The sequence below is a fragment of the Gavialis gangeticus genome, unplaced genomic scaffold, assembly GCF_001723915.1.
Source record: "Gavialis gangeticus isolate Ggan-Ray unplaced genomic scaffold, GavGan_comp1, whole genome shotgun sequence".
NCBI classification, from domain to species: domain Eukaryota; kingdom Metazoa; phylum Chordata; order Crocodylia; family Gavialidae; genus Gavialis; species Gavialis gangeticus.
Genome location: NW_017729033.1, coordinates 92,020,826 through 92,042,338, shown reverse-complemented (window position 1 = coordinate 92,042,338; position 21,513 = coordinate 92,020,826). Strand labels below are relative to the sequence as shown.

The 21,513-nt window shown below is 44.0% G+C and overlaps 1 protein-coding gene across 1 annotated transcript in view; it reads right to left on the bottom strand.

The window, feature by feature from the left end:
* Positions 1-21,513, bottom strand: part of UNC5C (unc-5 netrin receptor C) — a 483,074-nt gene that overhangs the window by 201,086 nt on the left and 260,475 nt on the right. Inside the window, exon 2 of the mRNA XM_019526146.1 lies at positions 4,871-5,092. Coding sequence (XP_019381691.1) covers positions 4,871-5,092 — 222 coding nt within the window. The remainder of the gene's footprint in view (positions 1-4,870; positions 5,093-21,513) is intronic.

Below are 21,513 nucleotides of genomic sequence, written 5' to 3'. Positions count from 1 at the left end.
CCCCCCCCCCCCCGGGTTGCAGATCTGGGAGGAGCCAGGCAGGGTTATTTTGCCCCAAGTGCCATAATTTGCTCCACAACAAAATGCATGTCTGGGCACTTGCACTGAGGCAAAAAGCCCCAGCTCAAATTTGCACTGCTTCTATTTGAGCTGCTACAAGCACATGTGCTTGCATGTGTGCACACACCCTTATTCTCTATCTTGTATCACAACTGACATACCGCCTGTGTAGTCTCAGTATTTATCAATGGTGGAAACACATTTTCCTTATTAGAGAAAGACACAACTGTTTCTGCACAAGTTGTTTGCAGTCTGTGCTTCCAAAAGTTCAGAGTTCATGGACACACAATCCTTGATAGCCCCAAATTTATTCCACCCTTTCACACTCCTTCACTTTACCTGGTACAATTACATGAGTTACAGTACCAAATGCCCCCAGCATCAGATCTTTGTTTCATAGTTTTTCCCCTTCCCTGTAATCTCTATCACCTATGTTTTAGGAAAGAATGCTTGATCAGATTTTACTATTTTTTTTTCCACATTTTATTACCTGTCTTGTTTTCCTTGTCCTTGCTTTGTTCATGAGTATGCACCGTTTATGAGTAGTTGCATACACAGTAGTGTCCCTGATCAGCTTTTTGGTGATGCTGACTACACAGTAGCTAGCTTGTTACTACTGCACAGTAGCATCACATCATTCTTCATGCCACGCAACGCTACTGCACAGTAGTAACAAGCTACTGCAGTAATAAGCTACTGCGCAGTCAGCATCTCGTTTAGACACGGCTGATGTGAACTTCCTCCTGTACCAAAAGTTACAGAATGTTTTCATTCAAGATATTTCATAGCCTTGTTTTTCTGTGTGGTCATATTTGTTTTAATTAAAGTTTTGAGAGTGAAGGGGTCAGGATATTTTTCACCATCTGGCACTTGTAGCTGATATGATTGTTCTTGCTCAGGAATCAGGTTGACATGAGTCCACCTGCTAATTATATAAGGGATTTTTTTTATTAATACCTTGAATACTCTTACCAATTTGGGAGGGGGATTTTCATATCCATTTTCTTTTCTTCTGGATTGTGTAACAGATCAACATGTACCTAGAACTTTTTAGATAACAGTGACTTCTTTGCCTGTTCAAGTACCCAGTTACATATCACATTTTAAATTCAAGTAGACAGTGATATCCTAAAAGGGGCATAACTCAAATAGTTAAAGCAGGGGTGTCAAAGAAGCAGCCCACGGAGCTCTATCATCTGACCCCTGGTACTGCCTGAGGGTCTTGAAAGGACCCACATGCAGCACGTAGCATGTGCTTGATGGCCTTGTGAGCCACATACAATACCTGCTCTGGGACCACACTGCATACAACATGCACTCCAATACACATCTGCTCCACACCAGATCCAGCATGCATCCTGGAGTGACCAGACCAAGCCTTATGACTGCCATGTACAGCACAGTCCCAGACCTGCTGCTTTGGGGCACGAGCTGGATTTGCCATGGAGTGGACAGGAATTGGAGCAGGCACTGCACGCAGGACAGTCCTGGAGCAGCCAGAGAGGGCACTGTGTTCAGTGTGGTCCTAGAGTGGCTGGGCCAGGACCATGCCGCATGCAGCACCTGCTCCAGCTGCTCTGGGGCCATGCTGCATGTGGTACCTGCTCTGGCCATTCCTTGACATGCACTGGATCCATCACTGAGTGGATGCGGGTGCCACATGCAGCATGGTTCCCAAACAGTTAGTTCAGGACACACACTGCATGCGGCACCTACTCCAACCACTCCAGGACATCCTCTGGATGTGGTATGCAGGTCTGGCTTGTGGTCCCTATTTGCTCTGCAGACTGGCCCCATGGGGCCAGGTGAGTTTGACACCCCTGGATTAAAAGATATCCTCCATTTTTTGTCATGACTTAGGAGACCAAGCTAGTACAAGCAGATGTTATTTCTACCTTTATATGCTGTGCCAACGCTAAATCTGGAGCCTTGAGTAATAGAGTCCTCAGGAGAATGTATTCTGACACCACTAACTGGGGTGGTTTATTGAGTAAGCACAAATGAATGTGGTTACTCTTTTGTGCTCTTCCATACCATGCCTTGCAATCAAGATAAGGAAATAATTTGTCACCAACGTTTTATCTTCTGAGGTAGATGATTGATGGCTGTTTTCCTCAAGGCTACAGTGAGAAAGCAAATCCAGGTTTTCTAGTATATTTATGTGGAATGGCCTTCTTCCTTCTCAAGTGAAAAATGAATAAGAGCAGGAATTAACTGAGAAAAGAATTAGGCCCCTAATTTTAAATGGTGATTTTTGGCTGTGAGTAGTAGCCAGTTTAGGCATCAATCAGCTCCTGAACATTAATGCTGAGAGAAGAATGAATGAATGGGTAACCAATCCCCTGCCATAGGCAAGGGGAAGTTTATTCTGGTGAGGTGCCACTCTTATAATAATGATGAAAATAGGAGGTGTGCTAACAGAATAATTTCCCTCACCCATCTTCTTTCTATTACAGACCCTTTCAAACATGCTGGAAAATCCTATCACTAACATTTAAACAGATCCAGGGTTTCCTTCAGATTCTTCTTTCTGTAGTCATTCTTCTCCACACCCCCCATGAGTCTCTCCCTCAAGCTGAGAGCACCACAGTACTGTTAAAAGCGTATGCTTTTGATCTCTGTGCAAATAAATGAGCTGAAACAAATAAAACTCAGTTCACAAGAGATTTCCAAGACATCTGGTGGAGTTATTTTTCTGAGTAATTAGACCAAGTGGTGGTGCAATTCCCAAATGAAAACTACCTTCTTGCTTGATATCCAGTTATTTTTCATAGCCGTCAAGATGGCAATAAGTCCCACTTCTCTCCCCTGCACGTGACTCAAACTCTATTGATTACCAGTCTTTCTAAACTGGAACAATCAGACCTTCAAGACAGGCTTGTTTGCAGCTCAAGTCTCTTTATTTTTCTTACACTTTGAGGGCCCTATTCATCTTCTGTGGAAGTTAGCACATTCTGGCATTGATTAGAGTAAGACTTGGCTCTTATCCTCTTTCTTTTTCTTCCTAGTAACTTACTGTAGGTCTCCTCAATATGACCTCTATGAAGCAGGCAGCAGAGTATAAAGGAATAGGAGTCAGTTCTTGCTCTGAAGTCAATACAGTGTTCCTGACTGAAGGAATATTATGTCCAGGACTAAAACTATCCAAAAGCTCATCAGAACTTAGCACTGATAATTTGTTCCCACAGCATTATTACTATGATTACATTGAAAGTAGCTTGGAATACATGGCAGGAAAGAACCAAGTAGGAAACAGATGTGGATGAAAAGCAGGATTTCACAGGAAATTTTTCTCTTTTAAAACTGTTTTGCTCCAAATTGACATTCTTGTCAGTTTCATCACAAATGCCATTGAATGTCAAATTCCACTGAGCAGCAGCAGGGGACTGCCTGCGTCTCTGGCCTGGGAAACACTGATTAAGAATTCAACCTTGCCTTAGATTCAGTGAAAATTCATTAGACCTGAGATGTCTTAAGCAAAACATAGGGCACAGACAGAAGTTACATTTGTTGCATGATTGGTCCCCTTAAAGCACTCTATAGCTGTGCCATGACACATGTACATGGTTGTAGAGTGCTTTAAAAGCAGCCAATCACGCAAGAATTAACCTTGTTTAAATGAGGGATCAGATGAAAGTGCTCCACTCTGGAGTGCCTTAGGGCAGCGTTTCTCAACCTGTAGGTCGCAACTCAAAAGTGCGTTGCAAGTATATTTCTAAGAGTTGTGAGCCTGTGCCACAGAAACGCATGAAAGCATGGGCTTCCCCTTGCAGACTGGCAGCATTCTAGCCTGTAAGGGGAAACCCACATTTCTGCAGTGTTCCAGCCTGCAAGCGGCTGCTGGGAGTTTGGCCAGCACACAGCCAGGCAGGGCTGTGGGAGCAGCCCCAGCAGCCGGATGAAGGTAAGTGTATGAGGAGCAGGGGGGTTAGAGGGCCAGGGCTTGGAGACTGTGGGGATGGGGGAGGGTGCATGTGTGCATGAGTCATGCATATGTGTGTGGCGGGGGGAGAGGGAAGGCAAGTGCCTGCCAGCATTGGGGGCAAAGTGGTAGGGCACCTAGGCTGCAGCAGGACAGGGGGCAGCAGGACTGTGGGTCGTGCAGCAGCACGGCCAGGGGGTTGTGGGTTGGGACAAGCCACTGATCTTGGCAAATGGGCCCCAGCAGGAAAAATGTTGAGAACCACTGTCCTAGGCAATTTCTGTTCCCTGGGATTAATTGGTCGTGCAATCAGTGCTGTCTGCAGGAAAGGACAGGGGAGAGAGGAAGAGGACCAAGCTACAGGCTAGGGTTTTCCCAGCTTGAGCTAGGTGAGGGGTGAAGAAGGTGGGGACTGGAGCCTCCCCCACCTCATGCCCCCCCCCGCTCTTACCCTCTAGCTCAGGTGAGGCAAACCATAGCCTACAGCTTGCTCCGCTCCCCTCCCCTCCCCTCCCTTCGTGCAGACAGCACCAGAGCTGGGTGGGGTGGGGCTGGGTTCCTTGGATGTAGCCAGGCTTTATCTTCCTCCCCCCAACTACCCCCTCAACCCAACAGGTGAATGTGTGCTGGGTTGGGGGTGGGGAGGGAGGTGTACTCTAACTCATGGCTAGATAGACACCTTGCCGGGGTTGTTTGACCCCAGTATCCTTTCCTGCCCATGGCAGGGGGTCGGAATTGATGATCTGCTCAGGTCTCCTCCAACCCTACCAACCAACTACGATTCAATACTTAAAGCACCATTAGTTAGAGCAGGGGCCTGCACATCTGTCAGAGCCCATATTGGCAAAAGAGAAAACGGCAGCTGCAACAAAAACAACAAAATCTCACCAGAAGTTTCATCTACTCTCTCATCCACCACATGGTCCTTCTGATGAACCCATTCACTATTGCACTTGAAATAGATCTGGGTGGCAGGGCTGGCCTTGCAATACAGATTCACAGGCTTGTTCTTTACAATGTAGGCTTCTTCAGGTTCAATAAGAAAATGGGGTAAAGGCTCTGGAGGATCAGATGGAAAGGTTTCTGGAAGTTCATGGAAAAAGTCATCATCTGTAACACAGAAACATAAGGGGGAAAGAAAAAGGTCAGCAAATCACAGCAACTGAAATTCTGGTTGTCAGAGACTGGGTGTTTCTACAAAGCTCAAGAAAGAAGGTGAGTTTTTTTTCAAATGAAAAGTTATAACAGAAACATCATTGGTTTGGAGCTTAAATGCGTAGTTGTTTTCAATTTAGAAGGTGTTTCAAGCCTTAAACAAGTATTTATACTTACTCATGTGCAAGGTATAAGTTTATAAATGATTTCTTATCAGTAGCAAGCATAATGATAAAAAACAATATTAATGCATGGAGGTGTCACTTTTTGAATCTCAGTATAAAATTGTTACATTTGAGACTTCAAGGTTAAAATTTTCAAAGGACAAACTGCAAGATCTTTCCTATACAGTTCTGCAGCTAAATCAAGTTTATGCACATAGCTTAAAAAGCTACTTGGTGGATATAGAGCCTTTTATCTCTGTCATCAGTTTGAGACTGACTCAGATTAATTAAGTCTCCTGTCCACACCTCTTCCATTCAGCTTTTCATTTCTCTGGGAATTTTAACAAGGATGCCAATACTCTCTCATATCCAAAAGCAGACATACACATGGTGCTCAAAAAGTGAGTGAATTGATACCACAAATGCATTTCACAGATCACACAATACCTATGAAATGTCAAACACTTCCGGTGAATACTTTTATGGATTAAGAAAAGAGGTTTAGTTTTTCTCCAGTCCTGTCAAAACTTTTTACCCGGCCTAAATTCACTAAAACATCTTTATTAAAACAAAACATAAAATAAAACAGGAAAAAACATTCCAGTTAACTGGTAGCTTCCTCCATAAAGCCCCTTTTGATGGGCTTCATTCCTCTTCCCCTTTTACAGTAGAAATCAAGACTGGAAAGTGCCAGTTCCCAGGAGAACAGTCTTCTTCCCATCAACTGTGACTACTCTTGTCCACATGCAGGACTATTCAAGATGCTCACAGTGACAAAAGAATGAGGGAGCAGTGACTATTGACAAATCCATCCGCAAGAAGCTGACAGTCCTGAAGGCCTTATTCAACCTCCTCTTTTCTGCTTCTGAAGCAGTTATCATTATACACAGTGACGGACGTTGGTGATGATCAATAAAGAACCATGGAATATCAAACTAAAAATACTGCAGAAGGCTAGCTATCTTCTCTTTGTCAGTCTTCATGAAGATTAAATGTCAGACAGCTCCCCTCCTATACTCTAGGTATACCTATATTTTCTATGTCCAGAATTACAAAGGGTTTAAAAGCCTTTCCTTCTAGCCGCTGCTGTCACAGAAAGAGAAGAAAAAACAATGAAAGATGAAAGAAACTGGAGAAACGGATAATGTGGTACCTATCTACATAGCCATATAGAGTTGCACTATATATCTTTATTAGGGATGAGAACACTTGTCAGAATGCAAGGTTCTGGGAACCTCTTGAACTTTTTATGAACATCACAAACATAGCATGAGTTTGCAAAACTTTTTTTCTTAATTCTAAATCCATTTTTTCCCTCTAACAATGTTTCAGTTTAAAAACAAAAATGTCTCTGATTCACCACTGCATTACTCCATTACTGTTAATGTAGTTGGACATACATAACAGTGGTATAATGCCCTAGTGTTTTTCTAGCAAAAGGAAAGGCTGATATTTAAAAACAAGGACAGAAGAACTCCATTCCCTTCCTGAACCAACCAGCAAAAACAAATATTCTGGACACAGTATGAAAACCAGATTTAGTTTTCATTAGACTTTTTTTCATCTTTCATCTTCCATTTTTCTTGGTTCTTCTGTTTTTGTTTTCACTGTAATCACCTTGTACTTAATTTTTAATGCTCTTTCCATCCACATCAGATTTTCTTCTGTTCCCCTTTTTCCCCAAGGTGCGATGTGAAACTTTGAGTCAAAGTTTGGAATTCACAATGACCAAGAGTAGTTTGTCTACCCCCAATATTCATCTACCCATAATACACAAGCCCTGTCTCCATATATATATAATGTGTGTTAGAGATGAATCATTTCCCCAGAATTGCCATAGGATATATCTTTTTCTTCTGGTCATTTAATTGTAAATCAGCAAGCAGACAGATGGAAACTAACAACACACATGTTTCATAATTAAACAAGTATTGCTGCACTAATTTCTGGTGACTGGAAGAACAAATGTATTTATTTTCACTGATGCATCTCAGAACATTATTGAAAACAATGTTTATACTGTTTGAACAATTAGCTAAATCTTATCAAAGATATAACTCCAAAAGACAGGGGAGTCAGAAAACTTGGGTGGAGGAAAAAATATTTCCTTCATTATTGCCTAAAGTCTGATTGATCAGTCTCAAGAACATGTTTTGGATTCTCTACTGAGTGTAAACAATTATAATGTATGAGTATTATCTTTATTTTCAAGCGCATTTTGTAATACAGTGGGTTTTTTTTACAAGCACAGCCTCTATCTTTGATCCTTTGAAAATGGGGAAGGGCTTGCTATGCATCCATTTAGAAGCCTTACATGCTGCAGTTTTCTTATTTAGCCATATTAAATGATAGAATTCCTTTCTACTGTTATATGTTAAAGAAAGGTGCATCAAATCCAATTTTATTGTCTCGTTGTGCTTCCTGCATTTTATACATAAGCAGATAAAGGATTCCTATAGCAGCTCCAGTATATACTGAGATACTGGCTTTTTTCTAAAATATCTGTATCTTTAGGGGAAAAAAAGAAAAGACAGATATGAGCTGGCTTTCTATATAAGAACATCTTTATTCACTTCCTGGTCTCAATGTTTTGTTATTATCATCATCATCGAGTAAGTTAATATTCTAGGGAACAAAAACTTAAGAGGAACATCTACAATACAAGCATGATTGGATTCTCCTATATTTGACGAAGGTAAATAATGATATTGCAAAACCAGCCTCATCTCCATCAACATTCAGGTCTCTAATCCATGCATCTGCTACACACTGCTAAAAAGTAATAGGTAGCCTTATCAGGCTGTCTGAATCAGAGCTGGAATTCAGTTAATGCTTCCTGGGTTCCAACAGTGATTAGATCTGGTGCTGCATGAAAACAAACCATTGTTCCACTCTTTCCCAGACAGACAAATTAAGACAAGCCCTACATAGATACATGGGAAAAACTACTCAGGTTACAACATGGCAGTCCATAACACAGTTAAAGCACAGTCTGGTTTTGCAGGATATTGTGGACCAAATTTCCAAGATACTGCAGAATCATGCCACAGCTCCCCTAAAATCCTAGAGATTTGGCAGCTCTGTTCCCAGAACAGCAATGGCGTAAAGGGCAGGACCGGCTGTTGTGTTATTGGTGGTGGCAAAGAGCCAAATGCCAGCTGAAATGGTGCTATTTTTGTGTACACTTCAGCCCCAAAGGTGGTGCCCAAGGCTGCTGCTTTTGTTGCTTCCCCTCAACTATGCTACTGTTTTGACACCACTTTATGTTGGGATCTGATGCAAACTTGGAAAAGTAATTATCTGGTTCACAAAATCTGTAAGTTTGAGCCATCACAAGTTGACACTTAAGAGTAGCTCTACTCACTCTCCAAGCTATGGCTGGCAGTTGTACCGGGCTCCTAGCAAGTGAACAGACATTCACTTTTGATTCTAGAAATGCAGCCACATGCCTGCAGTGGAACAGACCAGAAGCTGGAGGATGCTAAAGCATGTTTCCCTGCTCAGCTACAGTAGATAGCTTGAGCCAAGGTTAGCCTGCCCACTCTGCAAGGGGAGGTTTGCAGTGGAGGTGCAAAGCATCCTGGGATGCTCAGGGACTGTGAGTTCATTTTAATCTGGAGAGGATCTGGGACAGATCAACGGATTTAACTTAAATAAGTTAATTCTGATACTACAACCATCCAGGTTTATCTTAAAGTGGTTTCAGTCTTTTTGGAAGTGGTTTATGTGCAATGAACTTCTGTTGTGTCACAGATTTGAACCAGTTTCTGATCACTCATACTGGTTTCTGTGTAATTTTTGTTCCTAGCCTTAAGGTTAGGAAGGAAGGAGGAGAAAAGGAGCTCAAAGCAGGAGGAGACAAACTCCTTTGAGGCAGATGCAATGTGGACCCAAATAAAAGTCTGATGAGGCTGCATCTGTGGAAAAATAGGAATATTCAAAAAGAAAATTAAAACAAAAAATTTAAAATATGTATTTTGGTAAAAGTTTCATTTCCATTTTGAGTGTTTTTCATTCACCTATAAAAATAAAGATTCAAAGCAAAAAAGTTACCTCAAAGGAGGTAATTTTGGCAAAATAGACACAATTTTCTGAAATATTTTCACACTGATGGAATTGTTTTCTTTAATTTGAATTTTTCTGAAAGAAAGTTGTTTCCAACACAGTTTTTATGAATAGGCCTAGTCAGAACACAGTTCACCCCTAAATCTACAATAAGACAAAACTGTTTTAATCATCTTGGAGACTACTTTGTCTCCAGGTCTTCCGATATGGTTGTTGCTATCATTGAATATTCTATAAAACACTGTGTGCATCTCTGAGGGTGCACACAGACACTGGGGAGGTTAGATTACATTCAAAATAGCCAGTTGATCTAACTTACTTCACACCTTACATTAGTTAAGTTAATCTAAGTGCAAACTGTACAGAAATTTAGGCCAGTTAGAATGGTCTAAAAATGGCTGACTCAATCTAAGTTAACCCTACCTATGAGATACACCTAACTTAGGTCAGGTCGGCCAATTTTTAGACTGATCTAACTGTCCTGAACTTCTGCACAGTTCCCAGTGCAATCCCAGGGTGGGGAAACCCAACTGCTGGCTCCAGCTCCAAGGCTGTGCTTTCCTTACCCTCTCCCTGGCACACAGCTAGTTTTAGCCCCTCACCAGAAGATGGACCATCCTTCCCAACAACTGGCAATACATTAGGGGTGTATGCGGGTGCATGTGCACTCCCTGAGATTAGTGGTGCAGCCCCTGAGAAAAGTGCTGCCAATGCCTATGGGCAGTTGCCACTCACCACCCTCCCCTCCCCTCCCCACCACCACTGACACTGGCATGGCTACCTGCGGGAGCTCCCTGCTCAGCCCACCCCTGCCACCACCACTGACATGGCTGCCTGTGGGAGCTCCTCCCTCACCACCACTACACCCCCCACTACTGTTTGTGGGTGGTTGCCGTGCCCCTCCAGCCTCTGGAGGAACGTGTCGTTCATACCCCCAACCGTGGACCAGCCAGCTTCCCCCAGCCCAGTCTGCCAACCTCCACCCATCCCACAAGCTACTCCTGGTGTGACATTTACTGGCTTTTGTGGGTTATTTGGCTGGGAGAGGGTGGCTAAAAATAGCCTCTGATCCCTTGGGGTAAGGAGACAGCCCCCCACCTCCCAGGTGAGCCTCAAAGACCCCACCGACTGTGCCTGCCCCACAATCCTTCTCACAGACCCTGCCTGCTACCTTATCCCCTGATCCTGCTTCCCACCCCCTCTCTAGCTTGCTTGCTGCTAAACCCACCCCTATCACCTGCTGGGAGGCTGCTTGTCCCCTGATTCCTCCCTTCCTGATTCACTTTAGACCAGGTAGCCTTAGATGAATTTAACATTCCCCTGACCTCCCTGAATGTCTGTACACACCCTGAAGGTATGAAGGGCTGTAAACTTTGCCTACTGCTTTGACTTGAACCTTCCAAAAGTCCACCACTGAATTTTTGAAAACTTGTACCTCATGAAAATGCAAAGAAGAAGCAAGCTTTGTATAATCTCTTACTTTACTTCTCTAATCAATGCCAGGAAAATTAAACATTTGACAATAGTATATAAAAATACATCCCTTAAAAATGTATATACTTGATTTTCCCTTATGGTCTCAGTCTCAGTCTCCCATGTAATCATAGAATCATAGAAAATTAGGGTTGGAAGGGACCTCAGAAGGTCATCTAATCCAACCCTCTACTCAATGCAAGACCATCCCCAACTACAGCATCCCAGCCAAGGATTAAGACCCTAGCTGGGTCTTAAAAACCCCCAAGGATGGAGATTCCACAACCTCTCTGGATAACCTATTCCAGTGTTTTACTACCCTCCTAGTGAGAAAGTTCTTCATAATATCTAACCTGAACTTCCCTTGCTCCAATTTGAGACCATTGTTCTGTCATCTGCCACCACTGAGAACAGTCTAGCTCCATCCTGTTTTGTACCCCACTGTTAGGTAGTTTGAAGGCTGCTATTCAGTCTCTTCTCAGCCTTCTCTCCTCTATACTATGTAAACTCCAATTTCCTCAGCCTCTCCTCAGAAGTCATGGGCCCCAGCCCTCTCACCATTTTCATTGCCCTCTGCTAGACTCTCTTCAATTTGTCTACATCCTTTCTGGAGTGGGGGGCCCAAACTCAGCACAGTACTCCAGATGTGGCTTCATCAGTGCTAAATAGAGGAGAATAATCACTTCCCTTGACCTGCTGGCAACACTCCTACCAATGCAACCCAGTATGCTGTTAGCCTTCTTGGCAGCAAGGGCACACTGTTGGCTCATATTCAGCTTATTGTCCACTGTAACCCCCAGGTCCTTTTTTGCAGAGCTGCTGTCCAGCCAGTCAGCCCCCAGCCTGTACTGGTGTATGGGGTTGTTTTGCCCTAAGTGCTGGACCTTTGCACTTGTCCTTATTGAAATTCATGACAGTTTTTTGGTCCAATCCTTCAACTTGTCTAGGTCTCTCTGCATCCTAACCCTACCCTCCAGCATATCTTTCACTTCCCCCAGCTGCAAACTTTTTGAGGCTACACTCTATGCCTTCTTCCATGTCGTTGATGAAGATATAGAGCAAAACCTGGCCCAGGACCGACCATGGGGTACTCCACTTGATACCAGCTGCCAACTAGTAATGTGTCCCGCACTGATAGAAACACAAATATATAGAGACCCAAGTGCTTTCCCATACAATAACTAAATCTCATTGGAAAACAATATCATCAGACTGTAAGTTTATTTTTGTAAAATGTCACATTCATTTTTATTTTAATATAATAAAATGCACATCCCAGCTGTTGTTATTGACTGCTCTGTACTACCAAGACAAAGGACCTCCTTAATGAAACCACTAAACTGGTTTTACAAATGCAATTCATTCATATTAAGAAAGTAAATTTACCAAAGCAATTTTCATCTATAATCTTTAATTCTGAATGCATTCTTTAATAGCTTGAATTTAGAAGTGCTATTTTACCTCCTGCATTCAAGATCCTACAATAGTGCTTTCAAACACTTGGGTCATATCAAAAGCTAATACAAATGAGTGAAACTCAGTCAAAGTCAACAGGGCTGCATTAGTTTACACCAGTTGACAACCTGGCACAGAATGCGTCTGTGTGAATTACATTTTAATCTTTCTTTTCAGTAAAATACCCTTGTTCTAGTCAAGACTTGCTTGCTTTTTAAGAAGTGCTTGTATGCTTTATACCAGGGGTGTCCAACCTCTGGCCCACAGGCCAAATGTGGCTGGGAGAGCCAAGAAATCTGGCCCTCAGGGCTCCACAGGGGTTGGGAAAATTAGTGGCAGAACTGCCATCTCTCCCTGCTGCCAAAATTCCAAGCCCCATGGGGAGGGACAGAGCTGGACCAGTACCCTTCCCCTGCACAGCCAGATCAGAGCCAGACTACACCACCTTTCCTCCAGGTGGCCAGTTTGGGGCTGGTCTGCACCTCTTTCTGCTCTCTGCAGGGCCAGGCCATGCCTCCTTCCCCTGTGTGGCTGGTTTGGGGTCTACTAGCTACCCCCTCCTGCCCTGCCTGCTGGGCTAGGCCATGCCCCCTTCCTCCCGTGAGGCCAAACTGTGATCCTTCCCCCTATGGGAGGGCCAGGCCACACCCTCCTCCTCCTTCCATCCACCCATGAGGCCAGGCCCTGCCCCTTTTCTTCCACACGGCCAGGTTGGGGCTGGACCATGCCATGCCCCCTTCCTTTTACAGGGCCAGGACATACCCCCTCCCTCATGTGCCTGGATCAGGGCTGGGCCACACCCGCTCCTCCGCAGAGCGCCAGGTAGGGGTTGGCCCAAGACCCTTCAAGTGCATGGCTGGATTGGGGCCCCACTGGATCCGGCCCATAGAGGAAATGGGCACTGCCCATCTGGCCTGCCAGCCTGAAAGGTTGAGCACTACTGCTTTTATGTTTGTTTGTGAAACTATACATGCTGCAGCACTTCATGCATTAACAAGTAAGAAAGGAAGATTTTATAATATCTTTTACTTTTTATGGACTAGTATCCCAGCTTTAAGTTATGGCAGGAAAATACTGTACTCTGCACACCAATCTACTCATCCCTAGATCACTAGTTTTATTGCTATATAACAAACTTTAATTCTCATCAGCACAACATATAACTCACTACATTTCTGAACTGCAAGACTTAAACTATTATTGCTCATATCATAATATATAGGAAAATTATCTCTTTGTCTGAGACCTGAAGCAAGTTCTTCTCAAATGGAATTTACTTCAGAACGATTCAAGAGCAACTTAAAATGAATGGCTGCAAAAGCTAATTCCATTTGCAGTTGGATGCCCATCACTCAGTCAGATCATTCATGATGCATTACAACAAAGGCAGCTGGAGTTAACGGTATGTATGGGATTTCTGTTTAGTTTATAATGTTATGATTAAAAAGCTTTCTAGAGCAACAAGTCTTATTTACTGTGAAATTAACAGCAGGTGTTAGCTCCATAAGATAACTTTATCAGGGTGGGGGGTAATGGTTTGGTTTACGGTGTGTACATTTTCTGCAATAGAAAATTACTCGTAATTCCTTTGGTTGTAGTCCTTTCTTCCAGCTTATCAAGGACAATATAATATTATGGTGCCACCAAATGGGAAGCAAAGAGGCAAAGAATTTGTCTATCAATTAGTGTACACACAATGTAATTTGCACCCACTGCAGTGCCCCTTTACATTGAAGAACAGAGTCAGTTTCTGTATAGATGAGAATTAGGCCTTACAGAGTGAGAAAGGAATGCAGCAGAAGTGCAGAAAAAGAGATGTCTTCCCAGAAGGAATCAGGTAAGGAGAGGACTTTGCTAAAGGAAATACCAGTGAGAAACGTTCCTTTTGTTTCTTAGAGTTCTTCCAACCTACCCTTTGGGACACATCATGGGCAAAAAGTGGATACACTGAGCTGTGCTGTGACTAACATAGGATGTTTCCTCTTGACAGCATGGTGATCATGTGCTGAGAAAGTACACAGTGGCCTTTCATGCCTTGGAAGTCAAAGTTACCACCCAAGGAACCCAGGAATTTCTTAAATCTATAACAGCAATATTTATGTCATCTAGGTGGAGTAGGCAGGAGAGGGGGCTGCTATCTGATTCCCAGAGGATGGGTATAATGCAGTTTATTACTTGTCATGATGTGACAGTTGTCTGGCAGCTGATAAAACAGACAATTACTGAAACTTTCTAAACTCTTGAAACCAAGGCAGTAAAGTTTTAAACTCACATTCATTCGAACATGCAGGAAACTAAATTTCCTTTCCTATAGTCAATATCCTGAATTCTTCCATCCCTCAGGCAGATGTCAGTAAAAGAATGCCCTTAAAATACAGTAGTTTGAGGGGAGTTCCCTGGAGATCTATGAAGGGGACCTGTGAACGCCTAGAAAATGAGGGACAAGGCCACTGAATAAGCAATGGTATGGTTCAGGGGTCTCTTTAGCCAAACTAACTAAAAAACTCAGCACAAGACTGGGAACCAATGCATCCCTTCCACATGACCTCTTGGTAGCTGAAGGGAAATGACCTGGATACCTCTGAAAACTCCTGAAGGCAATCTAAGGTATCAGGCATCAGACACATTCTGGCATTGATAACTCTCATAGAGTCTCACCAAGCAACAGTGTTGTCAATCTGCCAGAAAAATGCAGATTTATGTAGTTACAAGGGCTACACTTGAAAGAAGAGGTCCTCATGCAGACACCTTCAGAATGCTTTAAGTGGAAGATGCATACTGGGAGCTAGGTCAACAAGTGTGTAAGGGGAAGCAGTTTCCAGGGATGGCCCAGTGACAGGGTTGTAAATACCAAAGTCTAAGGGCATCCAAGGAAACACTATACTTGCTCCTTGCAGTAGCTCCACATTACATAGGACTGAGAGCCTGAGCCCAAAAGTAAGACTTACAACCTGCAGAAGCAAAACTTGGTGGTCCCAGTTTTCAGCGGATCTGCTTCCATGTTGGGAAAATGAGGCTCCATTCTCCAGGCATTATATTTCACATGCATTTCACACTGTATAAGATTCAAGGTGATGGATGATTGGACTTACAGCTTCATTTCAATAACTCAAAGAGCCAGATCACATTCTCACCTGTACCAGTTACTATTGGCATAACTCTGATTTGACTCTTCCGTTTTTTATGCCTGATTTATACCAGTATAAGAGAGACGATAAACAGTTCTAGATGAAGAAGAAAAAAGTCTTTAGAAATTATTTTATACATCCTAATTGTATAGGGCAAAAAAAAGCAATATAGGCTTTATTAATGCTCAGAGACCATGTAATATTGCCATAGTTAATTAATAAGTAGGAATAAAGGCAAGATTTTTCTCCCACTGTGGCCAAATGGAGTTGTCATTAGTGAGATCGGGAACAAAAGCAGACCAAAAACAGTAACTGTTCTAAAAGATCCTCACAGACATCTGAGAGGGAGAGATTTCTCAGCCTAAGCTAATGGTAATGCAAGACAGATTTGCTGTCATACATGCGGAAACAAATATGTAAATTAAGCAGATGTGCTGACAGATTTAACTGCTGGTTTAAGACAAATTACATGAGACATGATGCTGTGGCCCACACAAACAAGAGATGGAACGGACAGGCCTAACTCTACATGTTAGTACTTTATTCAGCTTAGGTAAATACTAACATGTAATGCAGCTGCATATGATGGAAGGAAAATCTATCCTGTACTATAGTAGGGGAATCAACTGCTCATTTAGGCAGTGGATGAAGAATAGTTTTTAATCTTTGTGGGGCATCTAATGGAGTTATCTGAAACTTTTCTTTTTGGTATAGTTACCTTACAAATATCAAACAGTGGAGTCAGATCACTAGTGGATCTAAGGGAGAGGCTGGGAACCTATAGTCCACAGACCAGATCCAGCTCACAGAGAGCTTGGATCTGCCCTACAAAGGCCCAATTTGGGCAAGGAATTAAGAAGCTGCATTAAAAGTAGTCACTTAAAAGCCTCCTGTTCTACATGCTTGACACAGAATTTGCCATTCCTTGTTAACACTTGGCATGACTTTTGGCAGCACTTGGAAGCACAGTAGGGCACTAACAAAGAAGGGACTGGAGCAACAGAGGACTGGCGGCAGGGGTGGGGGATTGGTAGCTAGCAGGGGCTGAGTCCCTTGGGGTGGCAGGGGTGGGGGATTGGCAGCTAGCAAATGCCCAGCCCACTGATCTAAAAGGTTGCCTACCCCTGATCTGCGTGATTTACACCAGCTGATCCAAGGTATCTGAGGATTTCAATATCCAAAATATTTTGGGGTGTTCTGTTTTTTAAAATATGAATGGGATGACTTCCAAGACACAATGTATAGTAAGTGCTCAGAAGTTCTGATGTTTCACTGTATTCCATTCTCTGTAGTCATTTATCAGAGGAGGGGGAAGTAAGTATAAAACAATGCTGAACAGAATTCTCTGCTTACTCACATCTTAAGTCATATTTTCTTCCACTTTCCATAAGTATAAAAGGACTAATCAAGTTGTAAGGCAGTAGGTTATAGTCACAATTAAACTTTTAACTCAGGATTATGTGTTGAATGTGCGACTGACTTGCTTTGAATAGAACTTAACTGCAGTCTACCTTTTCAGAGCTGCTGTGTAGGTTAACACTGAGTAAGGTTATCAAAAGTACAGTATGTGGAAAAAAGCAACAAAGATGGAGCTAACTAGAACAAATCGTGGTGAAATTCTCTTCTAATTATTACAGTGCTATAGATTACTTTCCGCTGACCTGTCACCTCTTTGTCCTTCTTTAGCACTAATAAAATATTTAAGTTTGGAAAGAAAAAAGAGAAAGTGGGTCACAAATTGTGTCTGAAACTTTAGCTCCCTTGTTGTCTCATGCACAAAACACATAAAACAACATACAAGTATTTAGTTTACCAGACACACGCACACCCTTCCATGAGTGTGAGCTGCAGGCTCTTTAATTAGAAAACTGACACCATTCAAGTTAGATGCAGTTGTGCCAGAACTGTTTAGTTCTATGTCATTAATATTTTTGTTCTTTCCCCTTAAAAATACTGCATATCTGATTAGGAGGAAAGAATACATACAATAAAGTGTATGAACAGTAATAGGATTTTAGGGTCCCAGCATGGGATTTCCACCTTTATGGGAAGCTTTTCAAACTTAGTTGTATTTTTCCACTGAAGCCCTTGAAGAAGCTACAGGATGGCATGGGATTCATTCTTTACCACCTGCAAAGCAAAGTTTAATTTGAAACATTTCTGCCCCAGCTGCCATTAGCAGTCATAATGGTTGACACAGGGTCAAAAAATTATTAAACCTCCAAGGAGCATCATTTCCTTTCCAGTGTTAGGCGTCACTTTTCTTTGACACATTAGTCCTGAAGCAGCTTCAGGCTCTTGACCCTTCCTTTAACCCTGATAACTAATTAAAGATGGACAAGGCTTAGGCTAAAATAGTTTTTGTTAAACCTATTCATTCTAAAGTCCCCTTCAGGCACACTTTGTCACTTAGAATGCAGACTCCCATATTTACATGAAGAAGAAAGTAGGTGCCTGTTATTATAAATACAAAAAATCTCTTTTAACAAGACCTATCTTAACCTTTGGGGTTAGAAGGTAGGATGCATTTTATAACATACAAAATATACTCTCAACATGCACTGGAAACAGATTTCTTAGGCATATTCCAAAGAAAACAACTCAGGCAGAACTTGAGGACAATTAACTCTGTCTGTACTTTTAGAAATTCAGATCCATGTTTTTCATCTGAGTGCTGTATCAACAAAACAAATGTGTTACACTGAATAACACCAGAAAACAAAGGAGTGATCTTGGCCTTTTACACAATTTTCCAAGACACACCCACAGAGTAGAAGCAGTGCAGGAGTTTGAACTATATTCTTCATGTAGCCTGGGCACACCCAGGGGTGTGCTCTGTCTGCCAGTGGAAGGGATGGGGTGGTCAGGCAAGAGTGCTGTAAGAGGGGCCTGCCACCTCAGAGCAGCCCTCTCTCTTCTCTATAGAGTTCAGGCTGAGACAAAGAGCTTAACTGTATACAAATGTATTGCTACAATAAATAAATATGAATAAGAAACGTTACATTTTATAGTAAAATTAGTCTGCAACACTATATACAATAACCTGCAATCAATAATGTATTGCACCACTTCGAGGGACTGCAAAAACATACACCAGGTGATTCACAGCATATGCAGTAATTAACCCCCCTGCACAGAATAAGCATTAACACTTTGAAACAGGTAAGTCAAGGCATCAACACAATAAACACGTATGAGCATCAACTTAAATAAACCCAGGGAAGCTGAGGTAGCAATACCATAGACATATACAGGCAACAATACAGGTAAGTTCTGATAATAGGCAATAAACATATATAGGCAATAAAGACAGCTAAACCCATAAAAACTCCCTTAAGGAGTATCCATAATTATATTACCTTCTACAGTACAAAACAACAACAATCACAAAATATGGGGGTGCACTGGGCACCCTACAGGGTGTTCCCTGGAGCCCCTCTCCTTTGAGGACTTGGGATGTGGACATGCCCCCTCCCACAATGGAGGAGGGTGGAGGCTGCAGACCCTCCTCTCCCAAGCCCATCTCCCCTGCAGGACCCACTTCCCCAGCAACTCATGCTTCTGCTCTGAAGCAGCCAAGGCTCATTCCCAGGTGGCCAGTTCTATGAGGGCCTCTCTCCAGCAGTGCCTCTGGCATTCCTTTTATACGCTTCAGGGGCTCCACCCCCTGGCAGGGCGCAGTCTTCAACCCCTTCCCTACGGGAAAAGAGCATGACCTTGCTTACTCTGGCTTGCTTCTAATTGGTGGATGGGCTCTACCAATCAGAATTGCAGAATCTCAAGCCTAGAACTCACCCAGAGCTCAAAAGGTAAGTCTGCTACACTTCACATCTGTGCACATGTGGACTTCTGGCACAGTGGTAAAATCATGCCTCACAGCACAACATAGTTTGGCATCTCACTATATGGAAGTGCCTGTGATCAAGAGAAACTGCACACTAAATGAAGTTCCATATTATCCTCCAAGCCAGAGGATGCTTAAATTTATTTGTGTAAATTTAGACACTTTTTGCTTGTGTCTAATTCCATGAGTTTTGTTGCTGTTGATCTGCCAGCATCAACAGCAACAAAACAGTATTAATATTTCAACTAATGGATAGAGTACAGCTTTTAGAGGTATATGTTTTGTCATCTTACTCTGCCAAAAATAAAGATATTTCACCCTGACCCTTAAAAATTCTTCACAGATTCATAGTTTCATAGTTTCATAGATTTAGGGTCGGAAGGGACCTAGTAGATCTTCTAGCCCGAGCCCCCGCCAGGGCGGGAGAACAACAAAACCCCAAAACAAGAAACGGGACTCAAATGAGTCCAGCCAGGTAGGCATCCAGCCTCTTCTTAAAGACCCCCAGGGTAGGGGCCAGCACCACTTCCCTTGGAAGTTGGTTCCAGCTCCTAGCCGCCCTAACTGTGAAGTAGTTTTTGCGGATGTCCAATCTATACCTCCTCTCCATCAACTTGTGCCCATTACTCCTTGTTATGCCAGCGGGCGCTAGGGGAAACAGCATCTCCCCCAAACCCTTCTGGTCCCCCCTAGTGAGTTTATAGACGGTCACCAGGTCCCCCCTCAGCCTTCTCTTGTGGAGGCTGAATAGGTTCAGGTCCCGCAGTCTCTCACTGTAGGGTCTGCCCTGTTGTCCCCGGATCATGCGGGTGGCCCTCCTCTGGACCCTCTCCATGTTGTCCACATCCCTCTTGAAATGGGGCGCACAGAACTGGACACAATACTCCAGCTGTGGCCTGACCAGCGTCGCGTAGAGGGGGAGGATCACCTCCTTGGCTCTACTCGAGATGCACCTGTGGATGCACGACAAGGTCCGGTTAGCCCTGCCAACCATGACCTCGCATTGTCGGCCCATGTTCATCTTGGAGTCAATAATGACTCCAAGATCTCTTTCTGCCTCCGTGCTCTCAAGTAGGGAGTTCCCCATTGTGTAAGTGTGCTGCTGGTTCCTACTGCCCAAGTGCAGCACCCTGCACTTGTCCGTATTGAAACGCATCCTGTTCCTGTTAGCCCACCCCTGTAACCTATCCAGATCCCTCTGCAATCTCTCCCTCCCTGCTAGCGTTTCTGCAACCCTCAATCCCTGTATTTTTCTGTGTGCAGCCTCATGATAATTTTTTTCCTCATTAATAAAACTGAAGTCTGGAGGGACAGTGTAGATCTTGCTTTTATCTGCTATTTGCAGTGGATAGTGATCTACTTAGGGGAAAATCAATCAATCCCGAAAAACTTGGGACACTCCCTGTGCCCAGAATGCTGTGTCAATGAGGCTGGTGTCATAAGACTGAACTTGGATTCATGATCAATGTTCCCTCTAAGGAGCAGCGGTCCGTAAGTGCACCGCATTGGTCTGTGAGTGAGCTGCAGTGGTCTAGTGTGGGACACTTACTGAAGGGGGCTGAGGGCTGGGGGCTGAGGGCCGGAGGCTGGAGTTGGGGGCCAGAGGCTGTGGGCCAAGAGGCTGGAGCTGGGGGCTGGAGCCAGGAGGCTGGGGGCCAGAAGCTGGGGCTGAGAGGCTGGGGGCTGGACCTGGAGACTGGGCACCAAAGGCTGGAGCCTGAGACTGGGGGCCGGAGGCTGAGGCTGGGGGCAGGAGGTTGGAGCTGGGGGCTGGTGCAGGGTCTGGCAGCTCCAGGGAACTGCTCCGCTCCCCCGCTTCCCCTATGGCTTTAGGGCCAGGGAGTGGAGCAGTTGCTCAGAGCTGGCGGAGCCCAGGCCAGCCCCCCAACCCAGCCTCCATCCCTGCCTTACCACATCTCAGGGAGGAGCCACTGTCTGCCCCGAATGAGGCTCTGCCAGCTCCGGTCCACTCCTCCACTCCCCTGCATCGCCTTGGGGAGTGAGGAGTCACGTGGTGTCAGGGTCAGGGAGCAGAGTAGTGTCCCAGACCCGGTGGAGCCTCACTCGGGGCAGGCAGTGGCTCCTCCCTGAGGTGTGGGAAGGCAGGGATGGAGGCTGGGGTGGGGGGATGGTGCAGTATCCACTGGCTTCGGGACAGTGCTCCACTCCTCAGCCCTGATGCCACGTGCCTCCTCACTCCCCGTGGTGAAGTGGAGGAGCAGAGCAGTTTCCCGGAGCTGCTGGAGC